This window comes from Sabethes cyaneus, chromosome 3 (assembly GCF_943734655.1).
Source record: "Sabethes cyaneus chromosome 3, idSabCyanKW18_F2, whole genome shotgun sequence".
Lineage (NCBI taxonomy): Eukaryota > Metazoa > Arthropoda > Insecta > Diptera > Culicidae > Sabethes > Sabethes cyaneus.
The window spans coordinates 131,890,000-131,908,607 of record NC_071355.1 but is presented as its reverse complement, the minus strand read 5'-3'; the positions used below and the strand labels follow the sequence as shown (position 1 = coordinate 131,908,607).

Here is an 18,608-nt window from a genome sequence, read left to right as displayed (position 1 = left end):
AGGTGAGTAGATCTAGGAAAATAAACCTAGATAAAGGTGATCTCTACGGGGGGCTGCCTACCGCAGTGGCCGGTGCTTCCGACGGCTGGTCGCCGGCTACACTCGCGGCCCATGGCCGCCTCGCGCTGAATTATCTAATGTTACTATTGATAGTTTTTGGTGGTCTTGTTATTAATTAATGTATTATGAAAGAGTCTAAAATTTCTCGAGTTCGATTAGTTTTTGAGTTACGCAAAAATTTCTGCTGTATTTGTATGAGAGTCCTTATCCCCCTACCACAGGGATGAGGGGTCTCAAACCATCATTAAAAAAATTCCTGCCTCCAAAAACACCCACATGCCAAATATAGTTCCATTTGTTTGATTAGTTCTCGAATTATGAGGAAATTTGTATTTCATTTGTATGGGAGGCCCCCCCCTCCTAAAAAGGTAAGGGGTCTCAATTCATCATAGAAAAAAATCATGCCTCCAAAAACACCCCTATGCCAAATATGGTTTCATTTGATTAATTAATTCTCGAGTTATGAGGACATTTGTATTTCATTTGTATGGATGCCCCCCCTCTTAAAAGGAAGAGGGGTCATTATTCCCCTCCTAAAGGGGGGAGGGATCTCAATTCACAATATAAAAAAAATTGCCTACAAAAACACCCACATGCTAAATTTGGTTCCATTTGCTTGATTAGTTCTCGAATTATGAGGGAATTTGTATTTCATTTATATGGGAGCCCCCCTCCCCTTTCCTACAAAGGTAAGGGGTCTCAATTCATCATAGAAAAAAAACATGCCTCCAAAAACACCCCTATGCCAAATATGGTTCCATTTGATTAATTAGTTTTCGAGTTATGAAGAAATTTGTATTTCATTGGTATAGGAGCCCCCCCTCCTAAAGTGGGAAGGGGTCTCAATTCACCATAGAAAAAATTCTCGTCTCCAAAAACACCCACATGTAAAATTTTGTTCCATTTGCCTGATTAGTTCTCGAGTTATACATAAATTTGTGTTTCATTTGTATAGGAGCCCTCCCCCCCTCTTAGTAGGGGGAGGGGTCTCTAACCATCATGAGAACCTTCCCTGACCCCAAAAACCCCTATATGCAAATTTTCACGCCGATCGGTTTCGTAGTTTTCGATTCTATAAGGAACATTCGGGCAGACAGACAGAAATCCATTTTTAAAGGTAACGATTTGTATGAGAGCTCCCTCTCTTAGTGGGGGAGGGATCTCTAACCATCATAAGAACCTTTGTTGACACCAAAAACCCCTACATGCAATTTTCACGCCGATCGGTTTTGTAGTTTTCGATTCTATAAGGAACATAGGGACAGACAGACAGACAGAAATCCATTTTTATAGGTATAGATTAATATATATGTACGACCGCATTTCAAGGTCAAGACTAAAAATTTGAGATTCGTCTATTTCATAGGAACGGGGCCTTCCCTCAAAAGCCCGCGCCGAGAATCGCGGCTAACACACGCTGACACGATGAATCTACAATTGATGAAGGCACGGTAAGGGAAAGTAATGAAGAAGGATTTTTTGGGAATGGAGGGGAAAGAGTGGAAAGGAAGGGGGGTGGGTAATAGGTAGCTACGCTTAACAAGTTGTCGTTGTCCCTCCTATCTTTTGTCCAATGCTGGAAGGTGCATGGGTCGAACCAAGCTATAATCAGAGAATATAACCGGATTTGAACCTATAACACCTGCCAGGGCGTGTGGCTCGCTGGTACCCGTATACCTTTGAACTATAGAGGTGCTGGACAAAAGAAGTTTGCACAACCCCCCTTATTAACGTAGCGACTCCCCTTATTATGCAGACTTCTTTTGCCCAGCGCCTCTACCCCCCCCCCCCCCCCCTTCCTTTCCACTCTTTCCTCTCCATTCCCAAAAAATCCTTCTTCATTACTTTCCCTTACCTCCCTTCATCAACTGTCGAATCATCGTTTCAAAAAAAATATTAATATATGCCTGACCGCATTTCAAGGTCATGACTAGAATCACGAGTTTGGTCAACACGCTGACAGACGAATAACGTCACGTGCAGTACCTTGCAAGTCGTAAGAGCCGGCATAGTGTCATCGTCCTGCCAGTAAAAAAACCAGTTAGATTTAAACTTCTCGCGCGGTGGTAATCTGCAATAGATGTAGGAAAGAGGCACAATTTGTGTCTATGACCCAACCAAACGCGTCGCTATCTTGATAAGTGGATTTTGCAGTCTCCTTTTGTCCAGCGCCTCTATGGTTCAAAGGTACAAGTACCAGCCCTGGCGGGTGTTGTGGGTTCGAATCCGATTATAATCTCAGATTATAGCTCGGTTCGACTCATGCACCTTCCACCATTGGACTAAAGGTAGGAGTCAAAATAACTACTTGTCAAGCGTAGCTACCAATATTCCCCCCCCCCCTCCTTTCCTTTCCGCTCTTCCCCTCCTTCACCAAAATTTTCATTTCTTTCCCCTACCGTCCCTTCATCAATTGTAGAACCATCGTTTCGAAAAATATTAATATTATCCATTCAATTAACCATATTCTTTTAAACTTCTTAACCGCTAGAATGTAAAAGCTTTGGCGAATTCGACATACACAACGTCGATCTGTTGTCGTTTGTCCATTTTGTCCACAAGAGTCGAAACGTAGCTTAACAAGTTTTTTGTGGTCGAGCGTTTTTTCATAAAACCATGTTGATCTGACGCAATTATGGATTTAACAGATTGGAAGAGTTCATCGTGCACCATACTTTCAAACACTTTAGGTAGACAGCTAAGAATGGAAATCCCACGATAGTTCTCCACCTCGTTGAGAGAACCAGATTTGTGAATCGGTGTGATTGAGGAAGATTTCCAAATGGTTGGAAAATACTCCTCTGTGATCGAATGGTTGAACAGGATACTGACAGGGTACGCAAGAACACCAGCACAATTTTTCACGAAGAACAGTGTCAACTCATCAGGACCGGGTCATTTTGATCCTTCGATGCAGCTTAAACAGGACATCGTGGGCCGAAAAATTCATTCGATGCATATTTACATCATATTGCGGAATACTATCCAAGTACGCTTCAGACAAAGGTGGTGAGTTACTACTTGACAGTTGACACACTTTGAAAGAAAGACGAGAACATATTCACGGACTCCTGTAGCGTAGTCGCATCGGCTCCGTGGTAAAGAATGTTTTCCAGTATCCCAATAGTGAAGAGCCAAGAGTATGCACTTAGATTAAGGTGGAGTATACCACAATAGATCTTTATTATTGGTCTCAGTGCTTCATTCTCCCATAAACAAAAAAACAAAATCCCTTTTGTAGATTGACGATCTTAAACGTAGCTCCGAACGATTTTGGGTCCGCTTATACATTTGCTTTTACGCGACGAATGTAATCACGAAAACTTGAAGCGTTCAAAGAGCTGAATTGAACCTCAATTTCACGCATTTCAATTTTTCGCGACTCACTCCGAGACTTGAGGTAAAGTTTTCTGTCTTCCCGGAGACGACTTCGAAGATTCCGAAGGTTAGCATTTCACTACGGCAGATTTTTGCGAATTTCACGTTTGCTTTTTCTTAACGGTACATTTGTTCGAAAGATACGAAAGAGCTCTTCGTAGAAACGGCCAACTACATCATCAATGGATCCAATAGCTAATAATTGATCCCAGTTCACTTGTTGAATTAACTACTTCAGCAGTGCCATATCACATCGATGGAAATCAAAACTTACAATTTCTTCTTCTTTGTGATTACGCTCAACATTCAATTTTCATACAATCGGCGTGTGATAGCGGTCGATTTTCAGCAGTGGTATCGGTGGTTCAAAAATATCTACACAGGCTGTACTGCATACTGCACTACTTGTAAAAACCAAATCAAGCAACAATAACGAAGTCATTCTGCTGTTGTAGACCTGTGATTAATATAGATTCAACTAGTGCTAACTCAGGCTCGGTAGATGCATTTATCGGTAAAAAACCTGATTTAATCCACCTAGTGGTGAAAGGAACCTTTGTTATACGGTCTTACTTGCTATTTGAGATAGAAATCGACACGTCTTCAGAAAATAATTCATCTATTGGCAGCACTTATAAATTTTGATAGTTCCTTTTCTCATGAAATTGCTGAGTAAGTTGTTACTAATGTGGGTAAGTGCAAATAAAATTAAGTTGTAAGAAGAAATATTATTTTTTAACATATACATTGCGTAGTAAAGGCCTAGTTTATAGGTTTTTGAACTATGCATAATTTCCTGTAATGCCATTCTATTTGGTTCACATCAATAAGGTTTTCTTGAATAAATTTCATCAATTTTTATTAACCTTCGGTTACTCAAGCTGCTGTATTTTTTACAACACGTGTAGGTTTTTGAATGCCATATTGTTATATAGTTATAAATCATTGTTTAACTAACGTATATTCTTCAATAAACTTGTTATGAGCAAAATATCAGAAGTATTCGATGTATTAATACTTTAAATTGTTAGGAAAACTGGTCAACATAAACCGACAGAAAATCACAGAAACGAAGCAAGCAGCTTGTGAGGTGTACCGCAATTGGCCCTAACTGGCATTTTATTCCGTTTCTTCATATAGAAAAATGGTGTCGGTATGCAGCAAAACTATCAGCAAATGTAAAATGTTTAAAATGTAGCCGTCTGTTGGTAGTCGAATAATTCGGAGTCAAAATTAGGGTGTTTTCTATAATCAAAGTTCTACAGATCCTAAACAAGCAGACATAGAGGTATACTACATTTAGTAAAGTTGTGTAATTTTACTATTTGTACAACTTTGTAATACATGAAAAAGTCATACAACAATTACAAAAAGAGCCGAAGTAGAAAAATTGATTTTACAAGTGCATTTACAATAAATAAGATTTCTCTATCTTCGCTGAAGAGATAGAAGGTTACTGTCTGCAGCAAAATTTCTTGTAATTATATGCGCTAAAACTTTGCAGAACACATCAATGTGTTATATTGAAACTGAAGAAAAATATTTTTTTTATCTTACTTCTAGGGGGATTAGTCAAAATTTAAATGCTACCAGACGATAGAGCATTTAATTTCAAAAAACTCTTCCAAAGGTTTGATAAACTTAAAACCAAGTTTTCCTAGTCAAAAATCTAGCGCGCACGTTTTCTTTGGTTTTGGGCTATTGTGCGCGCGAGTAACTATGTTACAAAAGTTAGCGCGAGTGTTCGAGGGTTAATATCTTTTGACCGGAAAAACCAATTCTTATGAAATTTTGCATATATATTCGTAGTGTCAAAACCTCTCGTTTGACATTAAAATAATTGAAATTAGGCAAATTAACTTGGTTAAAAACATTATAAATTATAGTTAATTTTGGTGTGGTGTATACGGTTGCTCATAACTTTCAAACTAAACGTCCAATCAAAAAACAATTCAATAGTGATCTATCCGGTTTTATTACCTTTCAAATGAAACTAATAGCGCAAAAATCGGTTTGGCCATCTCTGAGAAACAGGCGATCATTTGGACCTTGTCAAAACTGGTTTTTTAAGTGTAACTTTTAAACTGCATATTTGTTTTCGATGAAACTTGGTAGAAAGTTTAGCCATAGCAAGAGCTTTTATTTGGTACTAAGATCATTAAAATTGGTTGTGTAGTTCCGGAAAAAACCGTGTCACGTAGTTTTCACATTTTTGCTTATAACTTTTAAACGAAACGTCGTACCACGAAACAACTGAATGTTGACATACTAGGTATAAATACCTTTCAAACAAAAGTAATAGCGGATGAATCGGTTCAGCCATCTCCGAGAAACAGGCGATAGAAAATGAGCTGCACACACATACATACACACACACACACACACACACACACACACACACACACACACACACACACACACACACACACACACACATACAGACATTGCTCAATTCGTCGAACCCTATCGATTGGTATATGACGCTTGGCCCTCCGGGCCTTGGTTCTATTTCGCGTTTTTCGACCAATTTCTAAACCTTTGTTATATAGTATAACAAAGGTAAAACAATTCATATTTACGTCAAAATCCTATCTTAAGTGTGGTAGATTGTAATCACCCAACACAATCATTTTATCGCGATTCCTGGCAAGCAAAGATAGTTGCTGAACGCAAGCCAAATGCATCTCATAAAGCTCGGAATCAGAATTAGACGGCAGATAGATGGCACAAATAAAATCATTGCAATCATTCATCTCTATTGGCCTTGCCAGTGTTGCTGATATTGTTCAGGGTTTTGCGTGAGAAAAAAAAAGGTAAGTATAGGGCTTTACACACTAACACATATGCGACTTCTGGGGGGCACACATTATATCAAAACAGTTCGAATTGAACGGTAACATTAAAGTAAAAAGTGCAGAAATCGCGCAAAAAGTGTTTTCCTACGGTTTTTATTGCGTTTTGCCGTTCGTTGTGTACGGAAAGTGATTTTGCGAATAATTTGCAAGTGCAAGTAATCAATATTTGTGCAAGAATGATAATTAAAATTCTTTTATAATGCCTAAAACTTGTGCGGTAGTCGGATGCGGTGTTCATGGAGATCGTGATGGGTGTCGGTTCTTGTCGATTTCCTGCAATCGACCACAGATCGCAAGAAAGGATACAATTATCCAAATTACGACAGCAGAAATGGTTAACAGTATTGAAACGGGAGGACCTGAGAGCCGAGAGTCTGAAACACGTCATTGTTTGTTACCGCCATTTTGTTGGAGGTAAGGGTCAGCTACGCGATATATCTTTAGCATGCTAAATAAATGCGGCCTGTTTTAGGAAGAAGCGCCAGCCTGTTGGATAAGGATCATCCGGACTGGGTACCTAGCTTGCTACTGGGATACACTCGACACGTGCCATTAATTCGATGGATAGATACCAACGCTTGATTTCTCGAAACTAACAGAAAGCATGTCAGCCTGTGTCTATGACTGCCAACCCTCCCGCTCGCGACGAATCTAATTTGAATTTGCAAAACCAGATTTCGTTGCTGCAAGTTGAGTTGAAGGAGCTAAAACAACAGCTTGAGCAAAAGAAAGCGAAACAATTGCCATTTTTCGCCACAAATATGGATGAGTTTGGCCAGAGTGATTTCAAAGCGAAGTATTTCACTGGATTGAACAACCGAACACTCCAACTATTGTTCAATTATTTGAAACCATACCTACCAGATGGTAAAAAATCGAGCTTCCAAATACTTGTGCTGACGTTAGCAAGAGTCAGGCTAAACCTTGATTTCACTTCGCTTAGTTTCATGGCTGACATTTCAATAAGCTATACAGTAACATTATTTGATAAATGTATTTTCGTGCTGTACCAGAGATTAAAAAATTTGATCGCTTGGCCTACACGAGAAACAATTAACAATATGACACCTGATTGTTTCCCGCAGCATTTTGGTGATTGAAGTCACTGTAATCATAGATTGCTTCGAAATCTTGACGGAGAAACCACCCCGAGTGTTGGAATCCGCACAAATGTGGTCTAATTACAAACATGCTCATACCATAAAGTATTTACTTAATAGGAATAGCATAAAATGGCGCGATAATTTTTATTTCGAAGGCGTACGGAGGAAGAGCAAGCGACAAATTTTTAACGTAAAACTATGGGATTCTCGATAAGCTTCAGGAAGGGGATTATGTGTTGGCTGATCGCGGCTTTCGCGGACACGATGAAGAGCATTGGAGCGGAGTTGCTAATATCGGCGTTTTAGCATTTTATCCTCATTTTTCAAATTTTAAGAAGAAAATAATTAAATTGTCATGCTATTAAACCATTTATGGGAGTAGAATAAAGATGTTTTCGAACATTTTTCTTTGAAGAAAGTTTCAGCATAGCTTAAGTGTTCGAAGTTTGAATCAGAACGGTATTGTCCCAACAATTCAGGCATAATGACGTCTTCGAAAAATTCAGCGATCGCCAATTGGCTTTTTAAAAATGTATCATCTCTGACGACTCTTATAATAACCAGGTCGTGTTTGGTCCATACAACGAAATCTCCAAAGGTAACATTTAAAATAAACATTTGCAGTTGAATTTGGTAAAAATATTGATGAGTTGTATCCATCTTATAATTTTCACCATCCAAAACCAGCGGAGAGCTTTTTTTAGTTGCATACATTTTCAGAGAGGCACCATCACGAAGGCAAAACGGACATTTAATCTCAATGACACCTTTTCCGCAGAAGTCGCATGATAAAATTCCATCAGGAGATGCTCCCAGAAAAGGTTTTGCTTGGTATACATGGAATCCTGTCTGTAGATGCTGTTGAAAACACAAAATCCTCCGGATAACAAATTCTCCTGATTAGCGACATAGAAGGATTCTTAAGACTGGTTCGTGTAACGGATTTGAAAACTGAAGCTGTGATTCTTCCAGCCCTAAATTTTTGCCAAAACCAACTAGTCGAGTCAGGATAATTCTCTTTTAGGTAACTAAGAAAAAGCCGCTGACATGTATTTTTAGTTTTGACCTTGTGTCCCACAACGCTACGTTGCGAAAACGCAACGCTGGGCGTTAAAGGTATACCGTTTCTGCATACCTCCATTATTATGCATATAAATGCTTCATACTTTTTTACCGTTAAATCAAATTTGGGATTTTTTGGTGATTTTGAGTATTAATAAAGATTAAATGAACGACTTAGAGTATTACCTGTTATGTTTTATGAAAGATATCGAAACATTTGGGTTGGAGACCATCTTTGCACTAGACGCATAGTATGCAGTTTCAATGCTAAATGCATGTCATCGCAGATGATTAAATGCCTACCAACACGTTCCGGAAAGGTTGTAGCATTAAATTTGGATCCATGATACTGTCGTTGCCATCACTCAATTCCTCCAGATATTCCGGAGGCAAAGGTACTTTAACAATTTTATTACGCTCGTATCACAACGGCTTCTCCATCTGCCATCAGTGTTTGAAGCTGCGAATTCTATGTCATGTAAACTTTTATAATGTTTCCGGAATATTTTAAATAAGCGAAAGATAAGATTTACACCGCAGCGAACGAACGAAAACAAACGTTCCCGTTGCAAATTTTGAGTATCGTTACTTCCTAGCGTTGCGTTTTCGCAGCGCAAAGCTTCGAACCTATCTTAAAATTACAAAAATAATCAAAATTATGAAACAAAGTTTTTTTTGGCAAGCAACCGATTCTTACTAACACTGATTGATAGCTCAGGCGTTAATAGAGGTGAAATCGAGTTTTATGAGCATTTTGCCTTAACTGTCTGAAAAATAGCAAGATACCTGATACCTGAACATCTGATCTTTGAGCAAATACAGGTCGATTAGATTTTTTTCCAATCTTTCCTTGTTTCTTAGGGTCCAAGTTGATATCTTAAACCGGGCCTTCTCTAGAATCGAATGAAAGTGCGTTGCATTTTCGCGACGGTGGGAGTAAATGGATTAAACATTTTATAAGCTTTAAGACTTTTAAACGCCTTAAATGATTCTCGTCTCTCGTGTATAGGAACGCCCTATTTTTGCTTTTGACACATTCCAGCGAGTCCCGTTACGACGAGGACTTGACTTTCATTGACATTTTGCGACCGCTAGCAAAAAATACGTTTGTGACTAAGTTATTAAACAAATTTTAAATTATGTCTGTTAAATGTATTTCCATTGGCGGAACTAGCGCTCATTTCTAGGGGGAGCTATAGCCCCAGAACTTTTTTTCGACCATTTTGTTGGTCGGCCAAATCAATTTTTCTAGGGGGGGCTAAATCTCTCCTAGGGGGGCTTAGCCCTTCCTAGCCCCCCCCTAATTCCGCCAATGTGTATTTCTAACGTGGTTTGATTTAGATTGTTATTTAGGTACGTGTAACAAGTTACATTTCGTAACTTGATTCCTACATTTCAGCACTATGATATCATAATCACACGCACCGAGAGCAAGAAATAAATCGTTTGTTTTGGTTCGTAGGCCCCTAGTGTTCTGATAGAAAACGGTCAATGTACGTAGGGCGGGTGGATCCGTTGAGTGGTTATCAGCTGCTATCGTTTCAGTCGTTTGAATTTGCTCTGCCGTGTGGTGTTCGTTTATCAGCGCGTCGTTATTGCATGGAATCCTGGGCCGGGATGGTGTGTGTGCGAAAATTATTTCGTGTTAACGGGAAACTAGCAGTCATTAAGTTTTCGTCGGAGAGCTCAATTTCGGAAGCAGTTTTTGGACCCAAAAGCGGGGTTCTGTTTGTAAAAATATAAATACTGCATTCTTCTTGTCAATCTGAACACAGCGAATAGATTTTCATGAACAGAATTTTTGTTTCAAACAAAAAAACTGCATTTGAAATTGGCAGAATCGATGACTGCTAATTTCACCTTAAAAGTCCAGTGTCAAATTCACGAAAAACAATTCCCTTCTGCCATGAGCTTTGAAGGGCCAATTCCTTCAGGTGGAAACCAATGCCGACTGTAAACGGCACAAAGGTGAGTTCAGAAAGATTTTTACTTTTTGGAACGAGCTTCGTAACGTCTACAGTCTGCAGTCTCCTCGGTGTTCAGATTTATCTTCACTAGGTCCGCAATTTCTGTAACTTTTTTTCTCTCGTTGGGAAGCAGTCAGTGGAATAGTTATATCCGCAGCAATTTCTTTCGTTCCTGTCGTAGCCTAACATTATTGAGCCGAAGAGTTATTCCTATGGACGAGTGTGTTGACTTCGCTGGGATGACCACATAAATCCTGAGACACGAAACCTATCGTTCATTCGACGCCGCCTGCTTTTCCCAAAAACCGCTTCCTATCCGTAGCTTCTAGAGGCTTTCCCGTTTCCTTTTCGCTCTTCTAACTGCTTAGTTGCGTTCGTTCCAAAAGTCGCCAACAGAATGAGCGTTTTCCATACGCAGTGTTTATTATATAGCTACTAGTCGCGTGAGGAAGAAGAGCATGCTTCGGAAGGCGAAATTTCTTCCCTTCTGACCAAAGCCTCTCAGTATCGGTTAAAGACGACAGTTTGAAGACGGGAAGTATTGTAATAGCAGAAAAAGATCAGATTGTGATTTATTCAAAGTTCCCATAATAATTTTTATTTATTTATTTGCCTGGTCCACTACAGTCCCTTCGAATTTGTTTACAACTGGAATGGCATTGTTAGGACTATCGTCTTCCTCATGCATACGACGGCGTTTTCGTGTAACCTATACAGTGAGCAGCTGATTATGGTAATGGTGATTGTGTATCTGATGTGAAGTTGTGTTGTAACATGGCGTTTATTTTGGCTGTGTTTCGCTCAATTCCACTCCGAAATTCATGCAATATTTTGTTATGCTCTTCATTGTATGTAAGCGATCACAAACATTTTTAATAAAAACTACAAGGTATACAGCCCTGAAGGTTACACGAAAGGGTGACGTAGGACTATGTCAGATCATTAGATCAAAGACTAATGTAAACTGTATTTCTAGCATATGTATGTTTATAAGAATCTGGGAATGCCATTGTTTAAGTGAATGTTTTATACATTCAAATTCAATTCTTCATTGAATGCAATGGTTGCTTTAAAAATACGTGGACGGGGGTTCATAAGTACAACGCCTGCAACTATTGAGACATAGAGATTTTTTTTAAAAATCTCTTGTGTGCTTCCTAAAAGTTGAAATATATGTAACTGGTTCCTTAATGTATCGCTACTGTCTGTACCGGGAAAGCTATGGTCTCAGGATCGGCTTACTACTGGGTAAACAGAGGGGCTTCGCAAACAAACGTGCAGTCGACTTTCACTTTTCTTAAATTGGACTATTGTGATAATTTGGTTTTGGAGGTTGAAAAGATTGGAATTAGGAAAACTATTGATTTTATTCTTTTCTATTGTGGGTGTGTATGTGTGTGTGGGTGTGGGTGATGGGTGAAAAACCGGTACGTACCGCTGCCGCTGCTGTAGTATCTTCTCTGCTGGTCGATAATTCGACTGCTTACTGCTCGGGGAGGGGCTGGGAATATCCGGAATGCACGTGCTGCATTGGGAAAACTGCTGCTGACAACGTCGCTTATACTTCAGACGTGCCTGGTGCTAGTTGTACCGATCTGGTCTTCCCTCGTTGGCGAAGATCGACAGGCCCAGGACGATACCGGAATGACCGTGCCGAGAGGGGAAAGTCCTCCTTAGTGATTATGGCCCAAGGCCAGAGGACTGCCGCTGGTCCTTGACGGGTTAGACGTAGCGAGCATCCAGGGCTTGCTAGGCCGGTCGTGTGCTGATCTGTTCCTTTAAACCGTTTCAACGGTTGTACAAAACGTACCAAGAAAATCGTGGAATATAAAAAGGTCCTGTGAGGGTGACAATGGACGATAATTATCCAATTGTAATACGGACAGACAATTCCGTTTTCAGGGTACAATTGTTACCTGAATAAACTTAATTCAACCACTCACTACTAGCACTTGTTCTTACTTAAAATATTTTAAGTCTTTCGCACACGACAACCAGATGTTATCTAAGGAATGGGGGCTTTTTACCACCACGAAACCTTTTCGTCGTATTTTTCCCTGCATATGGCCGCATATTTCGCGCAGTTTTCCTCACCCGTTAGCTTTTCTGTGATACTTATCGGTGGCTGTCGTTGCACCACCCACTTGTACCCACTGTGTTAAGTGTTCGATGTTTAGTGTGTTAACAATTTTTAATTCAATATTTATTTATTTTTTTTTACTATTTCACTAACCTAACTGTTCTATTTTAACAAATAACAATTTTCCATTTAACTAACCCTACTAACATCCATCAATCCATACAATAACCCTAGAAACGTAAATGTAAACAAAACATTTAAGCACATTAAAAAACATTTAAGCACATATTAAAAAACCAAAAGATCCTGTAACGCTCGGTTACAAATAGTAATGAATGACCAGCCCTCAGATTATTGTATTAAATATGGTTATGCGCAGCTCGACATGTTTCAATAATCTTACTTTAACTCGCTTGTGGTCTTTAAAAGGGCCATTGGTTACAAATAACATTAAAGCCAAAGCATGTTCATCGCAAATATGATATGATGTGCCATTCGAATGTCTTGCTCTTTCGACATGAAGGGCAACAGGCACGTAAGTTAGCGGCGTCCGAGTAACGAAGAAGGTTTTACTAGTTTATTTTCACAGTTTACCGCTTGTTACATAGCAGAAAATATGGCACATACGCAAAAATTTTTGTTTTATTTGTATGAGAGTCCTTATCTTCCACCCACAGGGGTGAGAGGTCTCAAACCATCATAAATTAAATTCATGCCTCCAATGGACCCCACATGTCCAATTTGGTTCCATTTGCTTGATTAGTTCTAGAGTTATGAAGAAATTTGTATTTCATTTGTATGGAAGCCCCCCTTCTTAGAAGCCCCCCTCCCCTCTTACACCATAGAAAAAATTCTCTCTCATGGCAAATTTGGTTCCTTTTACTTGATTAGTTCTCGAGTTATGAGTAAATTTGTACATTATTTGTATGCGAGCCCCCCTTCCCAAAGAGGGAAGGGGTCTCAATTCGCCATAGAAAAAACTCTTGCCTTCTGAAACCCCCACATGTCAAATCTGGTTCCATTTGCTTGATTAGATCGAGATTTATGAAGAAAATTATATTTCATTTCTATGGGAGCTACCCCCCACCCAACCTCTTAGAAGAAGAAGGGGTCTCAGTACGCCATAGAAAATCCTAAAAAAATCCTACATTCTTAAACTCCCACATGCCAAATTTGGTTCCATTTGCTTGATTAGTTTTCGAGTTTTGAGGAAATTTGTGTTTCATTTGTATAGGAGCCCCCCCTCTTACGCCCTTCATAAAACTGCTCTCCTACCCTTTCCATGAAATTGCTGATCATTTTATCTGTCCAACGATATATAAATTGTTCAGTTTTGTTCAGTATTTTAGTAGTTATTAGCATGTAAAATCTTTCATTCAAACGTTACACTTCTATTTTCGTTTTCATAAAGTGCTACCAAGTTCCAATACTACGTCCAAACACAGATTATATCACAAATATCGACCAACATTTGAAAAGGGCGGATAAGCCAACTGTCAAACAGACCGAGCGAGAGTTATTTTTTGATGGAGCAGCATAGGAAAATGAACTCTCACTCGTTCTGTTTGACAGTTGGCTTATCCGCCCTTTTCAAATGTTGGTCGACAAATTATAGCCATCCACATTTTCTAAAAATAAAAAAAAATATATTATTTATACATTCGATTGAACAATTTTTTGATGGGAAAAAGGGCGGTGCCATCTTTGGAATACTGAAAAAAACATTTTCGATTTTTTTACTGTGATATTCGCATCGGAAAATTTCTAAAAAATAGTGGAAATGTGTTCTGCAGTGAGCATCTATCAACATCTATCTTTTTTTTCAGATTTTCATGATAATTGGTTTCGGAGTAAATTGCGTAAAAAGAAATTCACTCTAACCGCCATTACTGATTCAAGATGGCGTGTATTGATCTGAAAATTTTCCAAAATGCTTCCCAGGTCAACTACTTTGTTTGAATCATTTCATAATTATCTGGGGCATTTTTTGTATGGACAACTGGCTATCAGATTTAGGAATCAGATCTTTTGTTCTGAACAGCCTGAAATGAACTATCAATTTTATGTAAATTTTTGTCCCGACATTTAGAAATGTATTCGAAATTACTTTTAAACTAAACATTTTCATTTTTTTTATATTTTTTAGTAATCCAGTACAGCATTCCTCAAGTGGAGAAAGATCTGATATTCGTTCTTTGCTAGAAAAACTTATTCTTGAGGATGAGCAATTTGATGTTCAGGATATATTACCCAATACATTCGCCGATGCTGCATCGTTGACAATTTCATCAGACTATGCATGCCCTGTTGGTCAGGTAGTGGTGGTTCCAGATTGTGTTCCATGCGCTGTAGGCACATACTTTAACACAACAAGCAAGATCTGTAATGCCTGTCCAAAGGGGTCGTATCAATCAGAAATTGGTCAACTTCAATGTAAAAGCTGTCCAAATATTGCTGGCCGGACTGGAGTGACATCTATAACCGGCGCACGGTCAGCCGCAGAGTGTAAAGGTAAGGACTTACATTAAGAAACACATTAATTTTGCCTAACTTTTTGAAAAATTGCAGAACGTTGCCCGACAGGAAAATATCTGGATATTGATACAGGGCTCTGTCAACCGTGTGGTTATGGCTTCTACCAACCGAATGAAGGTTCTTTTAGTTGTGAGATTTGCGGTCTAGGACAAACTACAAGAATAGAAGAGTCAACTTCAAGATCCGAGTGCCGAGACGAATGCAAATCCGGCATGCAGCTCGGTGTCGATGGAAAGTGTGAGTCCTGCACTAGGGGTACTTACAGGACACAGGGAGTACATCCAGCATGTGCTGCTTGCCCAATTGGACGAACAACACCTCGGGTGGGGGCGTCTAGTATTGAGGAATGTTCGTTACCGGTATGCGCACCGGGAACATACCTTAATGGAACAGTAAATGTATGTGTAGAATGCGGGAAAGGTTTCTACCAGCCAGAACAGCAACAAACATTCTGCTTACAGTGTCCACCAAATCATAGTACGAGAACGACAGCCGCAGTAAGTTTTCTTTTGTTTTTTTTTAACATAAATACAGTAAATATTTTTACCAGAGATAGGAACCCAATATTTTTATAACACTGGTAGATTACGAAAACGATTTTCTAGTCATCGAATAGACCTATATAGCCTAGCTGTAGAAAATTACCTACTTAGCACTTGTGAAAACGAAAATAGAAATGTAACATTTAAATGAAAGATTTGAAATGCTATTAGCTACTATACTACTGAACGAACTGTTAATATGTCGTTGGATAGATAAAATGTCCAGCAATTTTATAGTAACACATTTATAACAATCTTTTATACGCTTAATAGCGAAAATATATATAAGGTTTCATGGTCAAATTTTCCGATGCATTTTCTACATAATTACCTTGCTTCACATGCAGGCACGATAGTTAAATACATCATTTGTTTATTGTGGGCTCCTTCTACAAAAAAGAAACAAAACCCTCCCGTCCCAACAGGTTGAAAATTCTTTACGACGTTTAAACCTATACCAATACAGATATCAATGTGCTTGAGAAGTACGCCAAAGTTTTAAATCACCCCTTGTTCATGAACCGATTTTATTGTTTGAACATTCAACTTAATCCAATTTGATTCCATTTGATTCATTGATTCCATTCAATTTGATTTTTTCAGACAAAGTAGAGAAAATTTTATTTTTTCAACCATCTTTTTACCTTTGTTATACTATATAACAGCAACGTTAAAGCAATGAAAAAGGCAACCACAGACAATGTTTTTACTAGTGGTTCATCCAAAAATGCCAAAATCAGATTACTTTTAAAGCACAATTAGCTAACATGAAACACAATTCGTGAGCAATTACGCAGTAATGCAGAATTGTAACGCAATGCAGTTGAATATGTAGCTGTATCCAATTCTGGCGAGATTTAATTTATGATTATGATTCGAAAATACGATTATGATCTGCTTGTCCCATACGATAGAGCATTGTTGTTTCACTTCCAGATGCAGATTAGCTTAATTATATCAACTTTACTTTCCCACATTAAATTAAGATCGTTTATGTGTTGCCAGAATGTAAACAAACTCATAAATCCTCATAAGCCATGCTAATACCTAATAGACTTCTTTTTTTGGATCCTCTTGGTTTAGTCTTATTCGGTTTTATTTTGAATCTTTACCGATATAAATATTATGTAATTGAACTGAAAATGTTCGGTAGTACAGTTCGGACTCGATTATCCGGGGATTCGATTGACCGGGGTTCGATTATCCGGGTCTTAGACTCGATTATCCGGGTGAAAAAAATCACTTAGGCCATTACAAATATTTTATAAAGTTTTTGTCCTTCCGGTGTTGGGCCACTGAAGGGGGGGGTGAAAAAAAACAAAGAGATTTTTTTAATCGAGCAAAAAAAAAATTTTGATTTTAGGCATTTTTATTTAAAGTTTAAGCGTGAAAACCATATCTATTCTCGCTTTTAATATATACGTTATTATTTTTTATGCAAAATTCTACGAAAAAGGACAAAAACGAAAGAAAAATTTTTCGACCGATTTTCGAAAATTTCGTTGTTCGAATTTCCATTTTTGTTTCGTGCTAGAAGCATTAAATCAACTCGTACACTCATTTTTCAAGTTTTTCAGGCTGTAGAACCCACAGCCAATTGATTTTATGAAAAAAAATTAACTCATACCCTACAAATTTTTTTTTTTGTCCCCTGGGGTAACATTGCGATTCTCGTTTCGTGTGATTTTGGTTCGTTTCGACCACGTTAAACGAATGGGCGAAACGAACCAAAATCACTCGAAACGAGAATCGCAATGTGACCCCTGATTTTTCAAGCCAATTTCCAAGGAGGGAGGGTGACAAAAACTTTTGAAATTATTTGCAATGGCCTTATTTTAAATAGTTTATTTTAAATTTAAATGTCATAGTTTTCACGTTAGATGATTCTAGCATGACAAATACTGATCCATCTCCCTACAGAATTAAAATTCCTTTCCTATATATTTTTATCAGCGAGTAATGCAGATAATGGCAGCAATTTTTAATTTTTAAAATGTTGCGTGGTATGATCATCATCATCATCATCATCATTATCAAAATCATCATCATCATAATCAAAATCATCATCATTATCATCAGCAGGGCTTTTCCCTGCTCCATGGAAAAAAAGTAAAGAAAATAAAAATCAAATTCAATTAAGCAAAAAATCATCAACAAAACCATCATCATCATCATCATCCGAATCATCATCATCACGATCAACCATCATCATCATCAGTGAAAAAAATCAAAGAAAGGAATTTTCTAACTTTATGGTAAATTAATCAATAATAGAAAACATTTATGATACCTAAAAGTAAAAAAACATGGCATACAAAAAATAATTTGTACCAAAAATAACATTCCCTAGTGAAAAAATTGTAAGAAAGGAATTTTCTAACTTTAGGGGAGATTAATCAATACTAGAAATAGATTAATGTCACCTACTAGTAAAAAACCCGAATTAATCCACCTAGCGGAGTGACCTAGCCTTTCTACTGCCACAATAATCATTATTTAATTTCTCAGGAACATCTATAATTAACTTGACTATATTATTAAATATCCGTTCCGTATTCCTCAAAATCCTTATTTGCCAGTAAAATTCACAATGTATTGCGTAGAATAATTATATTTTCTTTCCTTGGGTGCGTAAATACTTGTAAGCGTCATTTATGTTATTTGATGAACACCTTATTTAGTTTTATAATCGGTTGGCCTTAACTTTCGGGTTTCAGAGCCACATACGAAACTTGTTTTGAACTGACAATATGAAATATGTGTTCATAGCAGATTTTTTGATATTTTTTTTTTTTTTGAGTGGGTTTTTTAGTGGTTTTTTGGGGAAGATTTTTTTGATATTTTGATATTAATACCATGCGTTCAAAAGTTAGCATCTTTGAAAAACAAGAGTTCAGAAAAATTATTATTATACTTCGCTTTTTTCTTAGCTTAGCTTCAGATAATTATTTTTGCGTGAAAATCAAAACTTAAGCTTCTTTTGAATGTACTTTCATGAAAAGATAGTCATTAACTTGATCACATCG

At 37.9% G+C, this 18,608-nt stretch overlaps 1 protein-coding gene across 3 annotated transcripts in view; it reads left to right on the top strand.

The window, feature by feature from the left end:
- The window catches only part of LOC128744253 (sushi, von Willebrand factor type A, EGF and pentraxin domain-containing protein 1), a 119,046-nt gene that overhangs the window by 84,422 nt on the left and 16,016 nt on the right, over positions 1-18,608 (top strand). For all 3 annotated transcript variants that reach the window (XM_053841110.1, XM_053841109.1, XM_053841111.1), the window contains exons 16-17: positions 14,652-15,016; positions 15,074-15,537. In XM_053841110.1, the coding sequence (XP_053697085.1) occupies positions 14,652-15,016; positions 15,074-15,537 (829 nt within the window). The remainder of the gene's footprint in view (positions 1-14,651; positions 15,017-15,073; positions 15,538-18,608) is intronic.